Here is a 15445-nt window from a genome sequence, read left to right as displayed (position 1 = left end):
ACCGGGAGGGTTTCCTAGTGCGCCGTTGTCAGGAGAGACAACCCAACGCCTCCCGAACCTCTGAACTTTTAACTCTGACGGTTTTCACGTGCTCGTCTTTTGCGGGAAAATTAAAGAAAAGTTCGTCAGCGCACACGCACACGCTGGGCAAATTACCGCGGCAAGGCAAGCCCGTCTGAACTCCCAGTCACAACTAACACTTGAGTTAGTTACTAGGCGCTGTCACTACAATCCTTTAAAATATGATGTTTAAGGATAAGTACAAAAATGTACCATAAATTTAAAACAAGAAATATTTATATACATTTTCCAGGGAGGCTGGGCACAAGGAATGCAAAAACTACTGAACAAAAAATATTTTCTTACCCAAGAAAAACTTGCCATTAGCTGATAATTTTAGTGTGAGCTTTATCTTTTGATGTTCGAAAAGGGTCGTATGAAGAAAAAAATGGTCAAGCTCTTTTCTGAGAGAAGGGGGATTGGATGCTGATGATGTAAAATCTCCTTGTAAAATCTTCTCTAAACTTGAAGTGAGGGTATCAGTGTGGGGGTGCAGGTAACACACACACATCAGGAACTACGTTCTGCTACACACACACGTGTAGAACTGTTTTCAAATAAACCCGCAGCAAGAAATGACATAAAGGAGGGCTTTACTGGGCTCATTATTTCCAGAACATGTAATTTGCTAGCCACTTGAATCTGGTTATCAAGGTCATCTTCTGTTGCGCACTCAAGTCTGGCCTTGTATATTTCTCCATAAGATCCAGGGTTAACCCAATCACTCTTGGAGGAAGTTCACGCTTGTGCATGAATGCTTAACCGTAGTATTATAATCTGTTGGTGTAAAATGTGGTCTCACAAGAACTTGATTTATAAAGATTATGTATTTGGGTTTTCGGTTCGTGTGAAAAATATTTTTTCCACGCTGAGTATTGAAGGAACTTTATCTCGTCAACAACACGGTATGTCTCTGTTCAAAAACTTTGCATTGGCGATTCATGTACATAAAACAATTGACAATCTTTGGCCAACATTGTAAATTTGCTTAGCCCTATATATTTCTGTTACAACTTTCAGAAATTCCACCTGTATTTGCAAATACTAAGGGCACATTTTGTCCAGACTTTTAAAAACAGTAAGATACACTATAATGAGAGGTTTTGGTACGTTCGTTTGAGGTCTTACCCGATTAGACAAATCGATTATATAACTAGAAATCGTACAAGTATAAACATACATGTTTCCATCCCACACAGCACAGTTATGACCTGAGGATACACCACTCAGGCCAGTATGTTGTCACACACCTTTAGTGAAAACCACCAAAGCCGAGGCTCTCTAACCAAAAGGCCACGCTAGACTTGCAACGATACTTCTGAAAGGGCAAAGACATTTGTGCAATTTACGCCATTCCTGAATATCTTAACTCCACTAACACATCCTTTAGTCCCGTCTGTAGGCGGCAGGTATTTCTGTTGAAGACGCTTTACGTAAAATGAAGTGCTTGAGCTGAACGTGTGCGTCAGGTAACGTGGTTACGTACACGCGCGTGTCAGGGCCCACGGCGTCTGTCAACCTATCCACCTGGCCTACTAAGGCTCGTGCCACGTCAAGGATATGACTTGTCTTCCATGTAAGGAGCAGAAGACGTCTTGACGAAATAATGCGTCTCAGCGAGGTTCCCTTTTCCTTCCATAGATTACTGTATTTGGTAGTTGAGATTTTAGGAACTGTAGAAAACAGGAATGAGTCCAGACACGGTCTTACGAACCAGCCTTCACATGTCAACGTTGACGTAGAAAATAGTAGTACGACAGGATACAGGTTTTGCAAGCAAATACGTACACAAGCTTCAAGACATGTCGACATTTGCAATAAGACTTTGTGATTACGACTATAAAATCTTAAAAGGGACGATATAGCTAAGGATGAGGTTAAGGCACGACACAGGGCCTAGAGAGATCTTGGATTGAAACAGAAGTCTCTTTTTTTTCCCCTCTCTTGGCTAAAAAGGACTAAAATATTTGTCTAAAAAAAGATAGGGCAAAAGATATGTTCAAAAACATAATATACAGACAGATCCAAATAATACCAACCATTGTTGGTGTTAGTGCACGCATAGTGCTTCATGTGCAGTGAAACAAGGTTTTTAACTGAAGGAAAATGAAGATAGCCGGGTATTTTCAGAAGCAGTTTGTGCCAATGGTATAATTTTATAACAAGTCCTACAGGAGTATTACAAAATAAAGACATATGCTTCGTGTTTTATGGCGTGAATGTTGGTATCATATTTATGCATTCATTACTCGCTATAGCCTCCAGGCACCAACACTCCACCAGACAAAACCATCACGTTTATAAGTATCATAATAAACAACCAGATACACGAGAATTTCCAGTTAAAAAGGTTCAATCTGTAAACCAGGGATTTGACAGAGTTTCGGCCTGTTTCATTTCATAACCTGCGCGCTCGGGACCGACATTCTCACACACTTTTCACCTACCAATCACTCTCAGCACTACCGCCTCTTCATGCACGGAAATACACGATTCTGGCCACCATTTTTCAATAAACACAGCATAACCTGAACATGAATTTAGCCAAAGTACCTACCAAATGATAATCTCTCCACAGATTTCGCGATGACTGTAAAAAGAGTAAGCATTCCAGCACAACAAAATGCCACCACTGACACACAGCAGAATTTCTGCCGCCTGTTTACACACACAAAATGTATGGCTACAAAACCGTAGACTGGTCCCATGTGGCCTCAAAAACAACCATGTAGACTATATTCCTTCTATTTCACTCATGCATGTGAAATGTTCCCCTCCCTGTCATGTTATATGTAGGAATTCCGGTTTATTAGTGACTGTCAATCGAGCTGACACCTTCAAATATGCGTGTATATGTATTTATGTATATATAGCTGGCAGGCTTGTCAAACACGCGTTGGTAGCGCACTGCAACTACACACGATTTTTACACTGTGCGTCAAGAATTCACCGTAACTACAACACTACCGGTTATGTGCAGGGTTTCTTAAGAGAAACTGCACCTTGGTTGACATCGTCTTAGACCTGACGAGTAAACGAGAAGATGGTTTGTGTCGACATTTTGAGCCCAACAAGAAGGCGCTACATAACGGGCCCGGCCACACTGCCACAGGCATCTGCAGCTACACAAACAAAACTCAGCTACAAAAAACTTCTCTTCGCGTCTTCTGTGCTCCATTTTGCTTACTTTGTGTTTGTGCTTGGGTGTTTATATCTCTGCGTGTAATATTTGCAGGCGGCATTAACTTCTCCCAAAACTAAAAGCCCTCCCTAGCATTAGTTCTATGTACACCAACATATTGTTATCATAGGACAGTTCAGTCAACATACAAATTGAATTGTAATTTTCCATTTTTTGGTAAAAACAATGCCACAAACATACAAAAATATCATTTGGCAACATTGTACAGATGTTTGAATTCATCTTTACAAAGTTTCAAAATAGATTTTGAGGCTCCATACCGCCAAATTCCAACACATGTGTTAACCTCTGCCCTATACTGGATGGTGGAGTGGAGTGGAGCAAAAAAAATCCAATGACAAATATTGATTAGAAAAACTGACTTACAGTTTTCACACCAGAATATGTGGAAAATATGTTTCATTTCGAGACTAAGACCATATAGATTACATTCGGTAAGGAGCTAGGGATAATCTGAACTTGTTGAGCAGTATCGTACCTTGTCCCAAACAAATCTAAACTCTGTTTTCCTAGAGATTCTTCCTTTTTTGGTGTTTAAACAAGGTTTTTGTACCTAAGGTACAAAAAGTATTTAAGTTCATTTTTTCTCGACCGAATGTAGACATGACTGGAGGAATACTCAGTCACTGAAACCTACAAAAAAAATCTAAGTTGGGCATATTCTGGCAAGTAAATTGCAGGTCGATTTGCTTACCTTTCTCTTTTGGTCCCCAATATTAAAGGTAATGTTACAACTAGTTAATAACATTTCACAGCTGGGAGCAAGCGCACATACTAATACTAATACTTATACTCGTCAGTCTTAGAATGATTTCTGTAGGATTTACTTTTCTCTCCTTAAAAAACATAGCCTCAAGACTTCACCGGAGTTGAACGTATGTTCACGGTGTAGTTTACACCGCAGGAATTTGTGGAGCGAAAACTTGCACTTATCGATGCTGGGAAGTTTTCATAAAAGGTGTTTAACACTTGACGAAGGTATGGTAAAAGAAAAGTGTGGGTGGGTCGAAACTTCTCAAGTTTAGTTGTAGACCCCCCCCCCCCCCCCCTCCCAAATTTTTTGGCAGGCTGCTGGGAGCTGTCCTTCACTACAATACTTCATGGCAGACGCAGGGTCTGTGGAGACTTGGCGAGATTGACACGTGGGGATAGACGCAGATGTCCTGACAGACAAGCCGCATTCCTGAAGTTAGTTGGACAGTCAAAGTCACGAGGCCCCGGGGCCGAGTAAGGGGCAAGGTACCAGGCACACACACCAAGCAACCCGCTGACCTACACCAAAAAGAGTCTAAAAACAGAGAGCGGAAAAAGAACTTCAGAACTTACACAAAAGAAGGACCAACAGAGGATGTCATAACAAAACTTTTCCAAGAATTAACCATTATGACTCACACTACTCGGGGGAAAGGTCTGAACCCCCACAACAGTAACTGTTCTAACATCTGGTTGAGCATACAGGAATAAAAACAACTGCAAATTTGTAGAAATTTTGTAGAAAATAGGAGACAATTTAGGTTATGACAAAGTATATGTGCCAACATAACAAACGTTTAAGAGGATTCACCCCAGTAGATGAAAAGACCAAAGTCTGCATATTTTCCAACAGAAAATACTGTTTCGCAACTTCATCATGTCTTGTTTGTTATACTAGTGCTGTCGAGTTGTTTAGAATGATAAGGACATGGGGGCAAAAGGTACAGTAAACAATAAGTAAAATGTTTCCATGTCACACCTCTGTGATAATCTGTTGTAACTTTGGTTTGTTTGAATCAGACAGAGGATAGGCTTTCGTTCTGACAAATATCCGTGCCAAGTTTTGATGCTCATCCGACAATCATCGTCTAATAGTATAAATATGACATGTACAAATGGATGAAATATTGGAATAGAGTTGGGTGAGAAATCAATCAACAATCTCAGAAAAAGGCAGAGTAGAATAACACTTAACAAAGATTAATAAAAGTATTACACAGTTCTGAAAGGAGGTCTGACATAAATTTATGGAAAGCTACAGGTTCATAATACGTTTGAAAATCTGTGGGGATAGAGTCTATAGTCGAAAAATTGAAATGTCATCTTTAAACATGTTTAAATTTGGTATAAGCACTTCCATTTCTTCTTCTTCTGTATTTGTGTTTTTAAACTCCTGAAACTGCTACAAGTCTTTCCAAGGTGAAAGCAACATTTTTACAAATCCTACCGACCCCACAACGTTTTATTTCAACATCACAGTTAAACAACTATGTCAAAAACTCTTACCATTTCCTGTTGCTTGTGGATGCTAGAAACTGTTGAATAGCGTTTCATAGTCAAGTTAAGAGAAGCAACAGATTCACTAATGAACCAACAAAGCAGTTAGCCTTTTGTTTGTAACAGTTTGCATGTAGTTTCTCCAGAATACCTTCCTCCCTAACATTTCCACATATTCATCAAACTGTGGATTTCCGTATTGCCGGCGGCGGTTGAGATTATACCGTTACCTCCCGCCTTAAATTTACAATTAAGATAATAACAACAAACAATAAAGCTCGATTAGGGTCACGATAAGTTGAAGAGAGTAAATGGGTGCACTTACAAAAGACGTAGTCATGAAATATGGATCGGGGTGAGAGTGCGGAGAGGTTTATAGTAAGTGTTTGCTAAATCAGAAGTTTGCGTGCAAGTCTTTGCGTGCGGGGGGTTTTCAAACTAGGCAGCATACAAGAATACGTTTTGAAGGGGATGGTAGTTTCCATAAGCCTATCTAGCTCTCAAAATAGCGCATATCTGGCGCATTTGACAAGCATGAAGTTGTCTTCACACGACTTAAACTGCAAGCCAAAACAAAATTCCTAGCTAATATTGAACAGGGAGAGAGAGAGGCGAGGTTTGGCAATGGTGGTTTACAACAGAGTATGGCACAGACCATGTGTTGCATATTATGATCTCTTTGCAAACTTGAACTTTTTGGAGGATCCTTGACCGAGTTTTGTTGGGTCGGGTTTTTCCGAGCCCCGCCGGTGGACCCTACATAACGTGCGGCCGCGCACCCTGGCCCCCTGCAATCCAGACGTATTTACCCTTGCCGTTGGTGACGAAACGTGAGACAAGAATGTGTGGGGTGATACGTAAGGGGCAAGGCCCAACAACCGTCGCCATACAGGGAGCTTGGCGGCTCGCCTGTCCCCGCTTCTCGGTACCACCGGCCGACCCCCACCAACTCCCGTGCCACGGAATAAAAATCTAAGATATCCGTGTCGACAGCATCTTAATTACGGGCATGAACCGAAATATTCACCCACACATTAACGTGATCGGAGATAAGGGCGCCAACACGGAGGTGATGAACTTTCCCCTTTCACAACCCCACCAGGTCAAAATATGGCGCTCGGAGCCCCTGCACTTGAGACCTGCGCTCGCCACACAATATGTCGCCACCACCGTGGCCTCATGACTTCGCGCACGGCGTATACTATATATTCTGACCCCCCAATTTTTCTTTCCAACCCTTGTCCCGGTTTTACTACACTACTAGCTGCAATGTATGCTTTAGTTGACTGGAGGGGACAGTTTCAAGAGCGATCCCGGGCACGGATCAGCGCAAGGGTGACGGCGGGCCGGCCGCTGACGTGGGCAACATGTCTGAATACTCACACTTGACACCCGGTGTTTTTCCAACTAAATATCCCTGTTTACACGGCCATGTCTGGGATATTTTACTCGGGACGGGGGGAGGGGAGAGACCGAACAGTTACGACGTCACTAGCGTCAGTGTTAAGGAGGCTTTGCAGTCCTCAGAGATACACGTTTGACGATGATTCTCACTGCACAGGGTTTGCAGGTGGGCCACCACCACTCCGTCCTGGACACCACGGCCATTTTAATACCCAAATACCAAGTGTTGACCAAACTCTCGCCCTAACCAAAGCTCACGGGGCACAAGGTACTACAAGGTGTCAGTTAGATTGACGTCGGGGTCAAAAACATACAACGCATTTTCATACTAAATAAAAAAGGCCAGTCTTTTTTTTAAAGCCAAGTCATGGCAATTATCAGGTCCTCACCGCCAGGTACAATATTTTGAAGTGGGGGTGTAAATTATCCCGAACCCAGGCCGAAGTCTGGAGTGGTTGTAAAACTGCTACCTGTAGACAAAATATGTTCTCGACTGGAGTGTGTATCCAAAAATTGACACCAGCCAAGCGATGGGGATATCGTTGTGCAATTCCGTTACACATTCCCATAAATCAGGCCTTATCTCTGCAGTCATATTATTTCACCGCGTGTCATCGTTTGGCCGTGGCTCCATCGCCCTGCCATAAACAACCAAAATATTTGAACGTACCCAACCAAGGCTGGGGCATGAAGCACGGCCTGTCATGGGGACCGGGCAGGTCCAGTTTCACCCCCAGCCTGGGCCCGGTGTGCGACTGAACCTCCACATAATTTTCGGGCCGACATAATTTGATTACGCCACTGTTAACCAAATAATCCCGGGGAGTATATTTTTCTCATCCGCCCCTGCACATCATTTTCCAATCCTTAAGTTGCAAAATGTGCTCTCTAAACAATCTGGCCAAGGTCAGCCTGCTTCTAATGTGACGAGGAATGACAAGTTGGCGTAGGAAATTAGGGTTTTCTTCCAACAGTATGGCAGAGGAGGACGCTACAGTTTAATCCACTTTACTTTAGTTGGGGTGGGGAGTTATGGATGTAGTGGTTGTAGTTTAGACTCTGACCTACTCGTAAAGCAACCGACATACAACCGCGATGATTGTTTTCCAGACGAAAGGAAGAGTGGGGAAAAAGTTTCTATGCACATGTGATGGCAAGACCGGATAGAATTTGGCGCCTGCGGTGGTGAATTCATTCACTGAAGGAGGGAAGCCGACTTTATGTAAAGGGGGTCTGACCCCGATCCCAGCGAGAGGAAATAGTTACGATTTCCTATCGGGGGTGGAATTGTTGCGGTTTTCCCGCCTTTATCCCCAGAATGGTGCAACAAAAGAGGGTCAGGCACACACAGGCCTGCTATGGGGGACCTGTGCCATGTTGTAGAATTCCACCGCTGGCGGAGGTATGTTTCACACAACACATGTGCCCCTACACTCACTGGCATATCCTGACTGACTGGTCGCAGGTCTTTTTACAGAACTCTCCGGAGAAGTAATCATCTTTTGAATCCATTCTCCTTGCTCACTGGAGAGGACAGATCTGTCTGACAGGTCGCGAGGGGAGGCAAAGTTTGGACATTTTTCGTACGAACCACCACCAACACTACAACTGATGTATCAAAGTTTTGAGGATAGCGCGTGAGAAGTGCTAAAAAGATAACTGGTGATCATACAAGGCGTCAAAAGAATTGCTAAAGCAATGCTGGGAGCAAACGTGACTGAAATAATAAATAAGCCACCTATAATTTCCCATGCCAGGCAGGTGCGTTATATGCATCTAACTAAAGCTTATTGTAGCTTAAGTAACCACCCAGCCTTTTCCAGAGAAGCCAAGCCAACCCTCCGAACTCCCCGACACGAGTCATTTTAGGACTAGCCCAAGCCCTAACAACGCAGGGCCTGCCCTTCCGAGCCGACCCACTTGCCCCTTTCCCGGGCCCGGCTTCGCCAGCCGAGACCCCAAACTCTGGGGAACAACCCTCCAGTATTAACCGGTAGGGTTGTCAGACTGAATACAGCCATGTACCAGCTTAACCTCGGCAGAGACCCTGGTCTTTTTGTGGATTGCATTCTTCGCAGTCCAGGGGTTTGGAGAGTTGGCACCAAAAGTTTTTTGGGGGCGACTCTGGAAAGGCTCCAGCCTATCTGACGACACCAGCTACCCGCGGGGCCGGGACTTACCGAACAAGTTTGCACCACATGAAGGACACGGGGACGGAAAGGGTGTTCATTTTTCTACATATTTTAATGAAGCAAAGGCGGTGTCTTGGACACCTTGCTAAATTAAAGCCTTAGTAACATATATAACAGAAGCAACACAAGATCAAGATCAAACACCATGATATCTCGCCCACAGTGAGCGCCTTTAAACATCGATACTTCAATTATATTACCCTTGTATATGTATATCATGATTGTATTTTTAAAATTATGATTCCAGGACAACATTCAGATTTCCACAAAGCTTTGAGCTTCTTTCCGTCCGTATTTCTTTTCCTTCAAAAAATTTCCTTTACAAGTTTTTACATACGCAAGATAGCATACACTTAGAGCAAGGTTATATCAAAATTATTATTAGTAAATCACTTAACGTTTGGTTTGGAACCATGTATATAAAACAGCAAGATACATAGACACATAATTCGGCATTTTGTCGAAATTGTTAAAATTCCCCTAGTCTGTTATAAGTTTACCAATTGACAAAGGCTTAGCTTTTTCAAAGGTGAACATTTCATGTGGTATCAATAAAATCCGAAACAAAAGAAAAACAGAGAAAATAACACTTTTCTTTTTTGATCCTTTTTACAAAAGGAGTAGAGTAGTACAGGACTAACGCTGTGCTCAGAGCAAGTCGTTTATCTACTACGGTGACTTCGTCGGTTTAGAGTCCTTGCAAATCCATCTGAAGTGTGTGTTCAGGAAGATGTCCGTTCGACGCTATGTGCGCAGGACTGTGTTTCAATAAGTCACTCACTGGATGGACATGTATGGCCAGTTAAAGGAGCTTCCAGACAAGAGCATATCTCGGATTAAGGTTTCGATGGGAGTCTTACCTACCAGGCGGACGAAAAACAACTGCTCTATGACGGAAGAGGAGACGGTGCGGAGCGACGGCAGGCGCAGCAGCAGCTTGCCGAACCGCGTGGGTTGGTTGGGGTACTGGGAGCGGACGTACTCCTCGAGCGCGCACTGCGACTTCTCCTGCAGGGAGTCGATGTGAGCCGCGTCCGACAGGCCGCACGCATCTGTGTGGTGGGGCACAGGAACGGAGAAACAAACAGTCAATAACCGGGAAAACTCGCACACAACAGGAAAAATGCCGCACAAAATCAAAAATTCACAGAAAGCGATCAGTGTTAGTACAGACGCCAGTGGGACTAAGAGAAGAGAGGTCCAAAGCTGGCGGTCACAGTAAAAAGACAGAAAAGATTGTAACTGAAGTTGCATAGTCATTCTAAACTCATGTCATTTTCAAAGTAAAGACACATCGGCAGAATAAAGCACCGAACGAGAGGACCGCCTTCCTTAAACTCGGTCCAAAAAATCCTCAGAAAGTTCCGAAAACTTGCAAGTCTGATAACAAGTGGCACACCTCCCTTCGCGTGGCTTTGCTCTTTGTGTGAAACACAAACGCAGTTGAGAACCTTAACAAAGTTCTGAAGGAAGATTCCTTACTCGAAGTCCTTCAAACATCTCCTACAAGACAACCGCCAAAGTTTTGGTCTGACACCAGGAAAAATAAAGAACACTTAGGACGACAAGGCTAACTTTGTAGTAGACAGCTAACACCCCTTGGTGTAATGGTACCAGTACTTCAGTCTACACAAGTGGGCATCAGACTCTAAACCACACGGAAAGACGCACCAAAAACACCGACAACAACATAGGAAAGGCCTTACACCATCGGATACAATACATTCTGATCCCATATACACACACAAATATCCCAAACATCATGAACATATGCCAAGAAATATCAAAGTTCGACAAAGCCAGCCGGCTTTCGCTGCACGTCAAAAAATAATCAACAAACTTTGGCGCCAACTTTAATTTTCCTGGTATTGCAAATATCTGATTGAAAATTTCATGTACAGGTTGATGTTTTACTTGAAGTTACAGCGTCAAAATTGTCAGGCAGTGTCAGAAACTTGTCTGAGTCATCAAAAATATCTGGCAGGGCTCAGACACTTTAAAAGTGGACGGGGAAGTCATTACGAAACACGACTAGCCGATAAAAAGCATTGATAAAAACAAGGGCGACATTTTCTCACCCAAATAACCAAAACAATACACGGTGGAGATCGTTCCCCGTGATAATCACGTCATATAAGTACAGTTGACTGACTTTCCAAACATTTTTTGTGAGTTGGCAATGCGGCCGTGACCCCTTCTTTAGTGCCAGGGTGGTATCCTACACACACACACACACACACACATATACACCTGGCCTACATGGCTGTACACTACTACCACGTGCTGGCAAAAACACACTTTTCAGCAAGAAAAAAAACCTTTACTCAATTTTTGACCAAAAAAAGCTCGAGGATAGTAGTAAAATGTAGTATCCAACAAATTAACTGAGATAACGCTAATCTTTCCAGAGGACGCGTGGAAGGCAGACACTGCACTGAACAATAGTCCCCTGTCTTCGTCGCCATAAAAACATTTTCAAAAACACCACTAAACGTCGATAGACAGATAAGACGCATGTCTAGCAGCGTCGAAAAACTCCAGAAGTAGCACATAAAGACTGCAAGCCAACAAAAGGATTAGGTAAGCACAGGCATGTATGGGTCACCACAACAATCAAAGGAGGATTTGTAACTATCGGGGTGACCGGTGGAATTGACCCCGAGCCTATGGCTTATCAACCCCGGATACTAACAAAGTTAACATCACTGTCGTCCCGCCAAAATATGAAGAGAGACTGACAGCAATAACCGACCAAACCGCCACGCGGTTAGCTGCAGTCCGGCTCCGGATTACTACGGTTTGCAGTCGTGATTTGGGGCAATCACAAACGTAACACTTTGCAGGGGAAATTGACTGGGAATGATCAATAAGTAGTTCTGGCATGCCGGAGAACACTATAAATTTGGTCAGGAAATTTACTGAAGTGTTTAACCAGTGCCTGGCTCTTACTAGATAGCGTGGCGGTGGGCAGATCATTCTACGGGCGAAGATGAAACCCAGAGCACCACCGTAGCTTGTAATAATGTCGGCACTGAATTGTTAAGCAGGCACGCCGTGTGTGTATACACATGCGATGCCGGCGTCGTCTGCACGCTACGTACTACCCACTTACTACAGGCAAGCCCCACAACAATCCCTCCTTACCTGACGTACACAAGAGCTTAGCGACGTGCCTGTCTAGTCAGCCTGATATTTCTGTCATACGTTTCACCCCTACTGTCAAAAGGGTGGCTCGTCAGATGTTTTTCGGTCTCGCTTCACACCGTGCTGAATTCCCTGACGACCAACCCCTTTCATGAACACAAAACGGGTTCCACCCCCTAAGTTTCCTCGCCGTCTGACACACCACGTCAACATGGCGTTTACAACGGCGTAAAACCGGCTCCACACACGAGTAATTCCACAACACGAGCAGGGAAGGGACAAACTATCGCCCCCAAAAAGATCTCCCCCGATTTCGCAACGCGTCTTTTCAACGCTCTGACCCGGGTATGTGTCCCAAGGCCAGTGTACAGACATACCAAACAACATTTGGAAGCTATTTCACACGACGTCCTCACTCGTCTAGCTACCTACAACTCCCTGTCTCCCCCCGAGAAGAAGTATAGCTAGCGAGAGGTTAGAGGTATCCTTGTTACAGAGTAAATACGAGAGGAAAGTGAAATGAAGTTGTCCTAGTTTTAAGGCTATCTGACCCGACAGACCGGGCGTAGAAAAGTTTGTTTTGGCGGCCATCATGGCTGCATGGCGTGGCGTGGGTCAGCCACTCGACTTACCTGAGGTGAAGAGCACGATCGCCTTCAGACAGCTGTACTCTGCAGAATCCACGTGCAATGCTTTCAGTTTCTCTACTTGCTCCTGGAATATGCGTATGTGATCCATGAACGCCACGACTCGGTCGGCTGACATGGGGCTGGCATGCAGGCCAGCGGCGGCAAGCAATGGGGCGACGTGAAGGGGCATGGAGCACTGTGAGGCGTTCAGCACGAATAGCTCACTCCACACCAGGCGCAACAGCGCCACTTGGTCGGTGACTTGTAACTCGGGGAAGTAGGGAATATTCCTGGCCCATTCCACGGCACTGAAGAGCAGGCGAGCCGCGAGCTCGCAGATGTTGTCAATGCCCATAATGTTGTTGGGCTGCATACACTGTGTGCCATAGCGCGAGGTTGGGTAGGGTTCAGCCCGTAGCAGGAGAGAGATGTACCCGGACAAGTACGAGTGGCCGTTGATCGGGTCTACTCCGTTGGTCAGGGCGTACTGGGCACCGGCTGGGTGCTGGGTCGGGGGGATCCGGCCCCGTTGAACCGCTGGACGGTGACGGAAGGGACACACAATGTTAATATAACGTAGTATCTGTCTGTCGTCTACACACACACCACCACCTCCTACACACTCTCAAAAAGTAAGCATAGTAACCATCGGACTTCACAAAACAAATGCAAAAGTACAGAAAAGGCAAGAATTAGCAAAGAATGGAGGAATACAGACCCACACCTTCTCGTCTCATGCCCATCTTCAGACACTTCTTGAGCCGGCAGTACTGACACTGGTTCCGGTGGTGTTGGTCGATGGGGCAGGTGCGGTTGCCCCGGCAGGAGTAGGTCAGGTTCCGACGAACGCTTCTCTTGAAGAAACTCTTGCAACCCTCGCATGTGAACTGGCCATAGTGCTTACCGGAACTCTTGTCCCCGCACACGACGCACTCGATGTGCTGGCTCTGGCCTCCCGAAGTCGGGGTGGACTGTTGTTGGCCCTGCTGCGAGGACGGCTGCGTCGGGGCCGTCGGCGTCTGCTGCGGCATCGACCCGCCGTTCGGCGTCTGCTGGTTCGGGGTCGGCGGGCCTGGCTGCTGCGGACCCGGGGTCGACTGCTGCGTCTGCCCTGGGGGCTGCGACGGCGGCGGCTGCTGCGGCCCTGGTCCCGGGACGGGTGCGGGTACCGGCTGCTGCTGCTGCTGCTTGTCCGGGCTCGAGAGGTCTTCACCCGGTTCTCGCCATGTACTGACTGCCATCGCCATATTACAGCGGCGGGGTACACTGAACTGCGACCCGCTACGGCCCGGCGGTCGCGGTGGCGGAGAGGCGAATGGAGAGAGAAGGCAGGGGTTAAAAGATTAGTCAGATCGCAACGTAATACGTGAAAGGGCGCCAAAAAATACCCGGAAAATTCTCAAAATTGCAGAACGCCCACCGTCGGCTACTTACGTGTAGGAGACCAAAATTTGGCGCTACAGCACCCCTCTCATGAAGAGAAGTCCAATGAGAAATGCGGAGAAAATAATTGAACGCTTTTGCGGACAGCGGAGTAATTTTTTGATGAGAGGATGTGCTTGTATGTCTGTATATACTGAACTTTGACACTCGTGTTGAAACTGTCGGGTTTCTATGACAATTACTACCATATATGGAGTGACATGTCAGGGGGGTTCAAGGAGACTATTAGTAACTGATAATTAAAGGCGACTGGTCATAGCCCGGGGGTAAAGGGGGCCTGTCACGCCGCGCAGCCCTCGCTGATCCCATTGGCTGGCAGTGCCGTTTATTATCTCGGACATATTGTCAATATATCCCTGCGCTGAATGTTTACATAGGAAATCCACTTTGTTCGGGTCATGTGGTTAAGGAGGCCAATCAAGGCGGTAAATATTGTTTATAACGACCGCGGACGGAGTGACTCCAAGGTGTGAAAAATGGGAGGCCCACCAACAATAAGTTACACAAACAATAAATTATAAACGACTGTGTAATCGATAGCAGGGTCTGACCCCTTGTTGCTCCGGCCACTTCCTTGACCCATACAATTTTGCGGGGCTTGCCTTTGCCTTCCGACCGCAGCCGCCGATCCTTGCGCCCGGTATCGGCACGCAAGTGTCGGCCGGAGCCGCGGCCTGGCGAACAGCCTGTGCTCCGTAACCCTCAGCCCAGGCCACTATTTTTATCCAGATGGGGTCCCTCTATTATGGCGAGTAAATAGTGAGCGATTCATCATTCTCGGCTTACTCGCCGGGCAGAATAGTTCCACACTCTGAAAGGGATCTGACTGAAATTCTACCCTCCTCCAGTCTGGGACCAAGAGGCCGACCCGAGAGGGGTTTTGGGGAGGCGCGAGTGCGAAGTTTCCACCCGGATCCGCCCCCCTCTGTCTAGCTCCTCCCACCTTCTCAAGGGGGCGTGTGTGCGCCGGCCACGAGCCCCGGTTCACCATAAAACCATAAACCACGTCGCACGCCGGCGTGAACGGTGCCGCGGCCGCGCGCGCGTTTACGTCTGGCTTGAGCTCTGGCTCTCAGCGCCTACACTGTCGGAATCCGCCGAAAATAATTAAATCTCTGCCC

The 15445-nt window shown here is 45.9% G+C and overlaps 1 protein-coding gene across 2 annotated transcripts; it reads right to left on the bottom strand.

Moving 5' to 3' along the window:
- Window positions 1-9141: 9141 nt before the first annotated feature.
- On the bottom strand, window positions 9142-14461 carry LOC118409569 (nuclear receptor subfamily 2 group F member 1-A-like). 2 transcript variants are annotated; one of them, XM_035810677.1, is made up of 4 exons: window positions 14316-14461; window positions 13600-14162; window positions 12885-13418; window positions 9142-10160 (listed from the first exon to the last, which is right to left on the bottom strand). In XM_035810677.1, the coding sequence occupies exons 2-4, from the start codon at window positions 14126-14128 to the stop codon at window positions 9886-9888; spliced, it is 1338 nt and encodes a 445-aa protein (XP_035666570.1). In that variant the 5' UTR covers window positions 14129-14162; window positions 14316-14461; the 3' UTR covers window positions 9142-9885. The 2 variants fall into 2 exon arrangements, with proteins under 2 accessions (XP_035666570.1, XP_035666571.1); XM_035810678.1 differs by having other exon boundaries at window positions 13606-14162.
- Between the last annotated feature and the right edge of the window lie 984 nt (window positions 14462-15445).

This window comes from Branchiostoma floridae, chromosome 2, assembly GCF_000003815.2.
Source record: "Branchiostoma floridae strain S238N-H82 chromosome 2, Bfl_VNyyK, whole genome shotgun sequence".
Taxonomy (NCBI): domain Eukaryota; kingdom Metazoa; phylum Chordata; class Leptocardii; order Amphioxiformes; family Branchiostomatidae; genus Branchiostoma; species Branchiostoma floridae.
The sequence above is the reverse complement of the archived record's forward strand: the minus strand, read 5'-3'. Positions and strand labels throughout refer to the sequence as shown.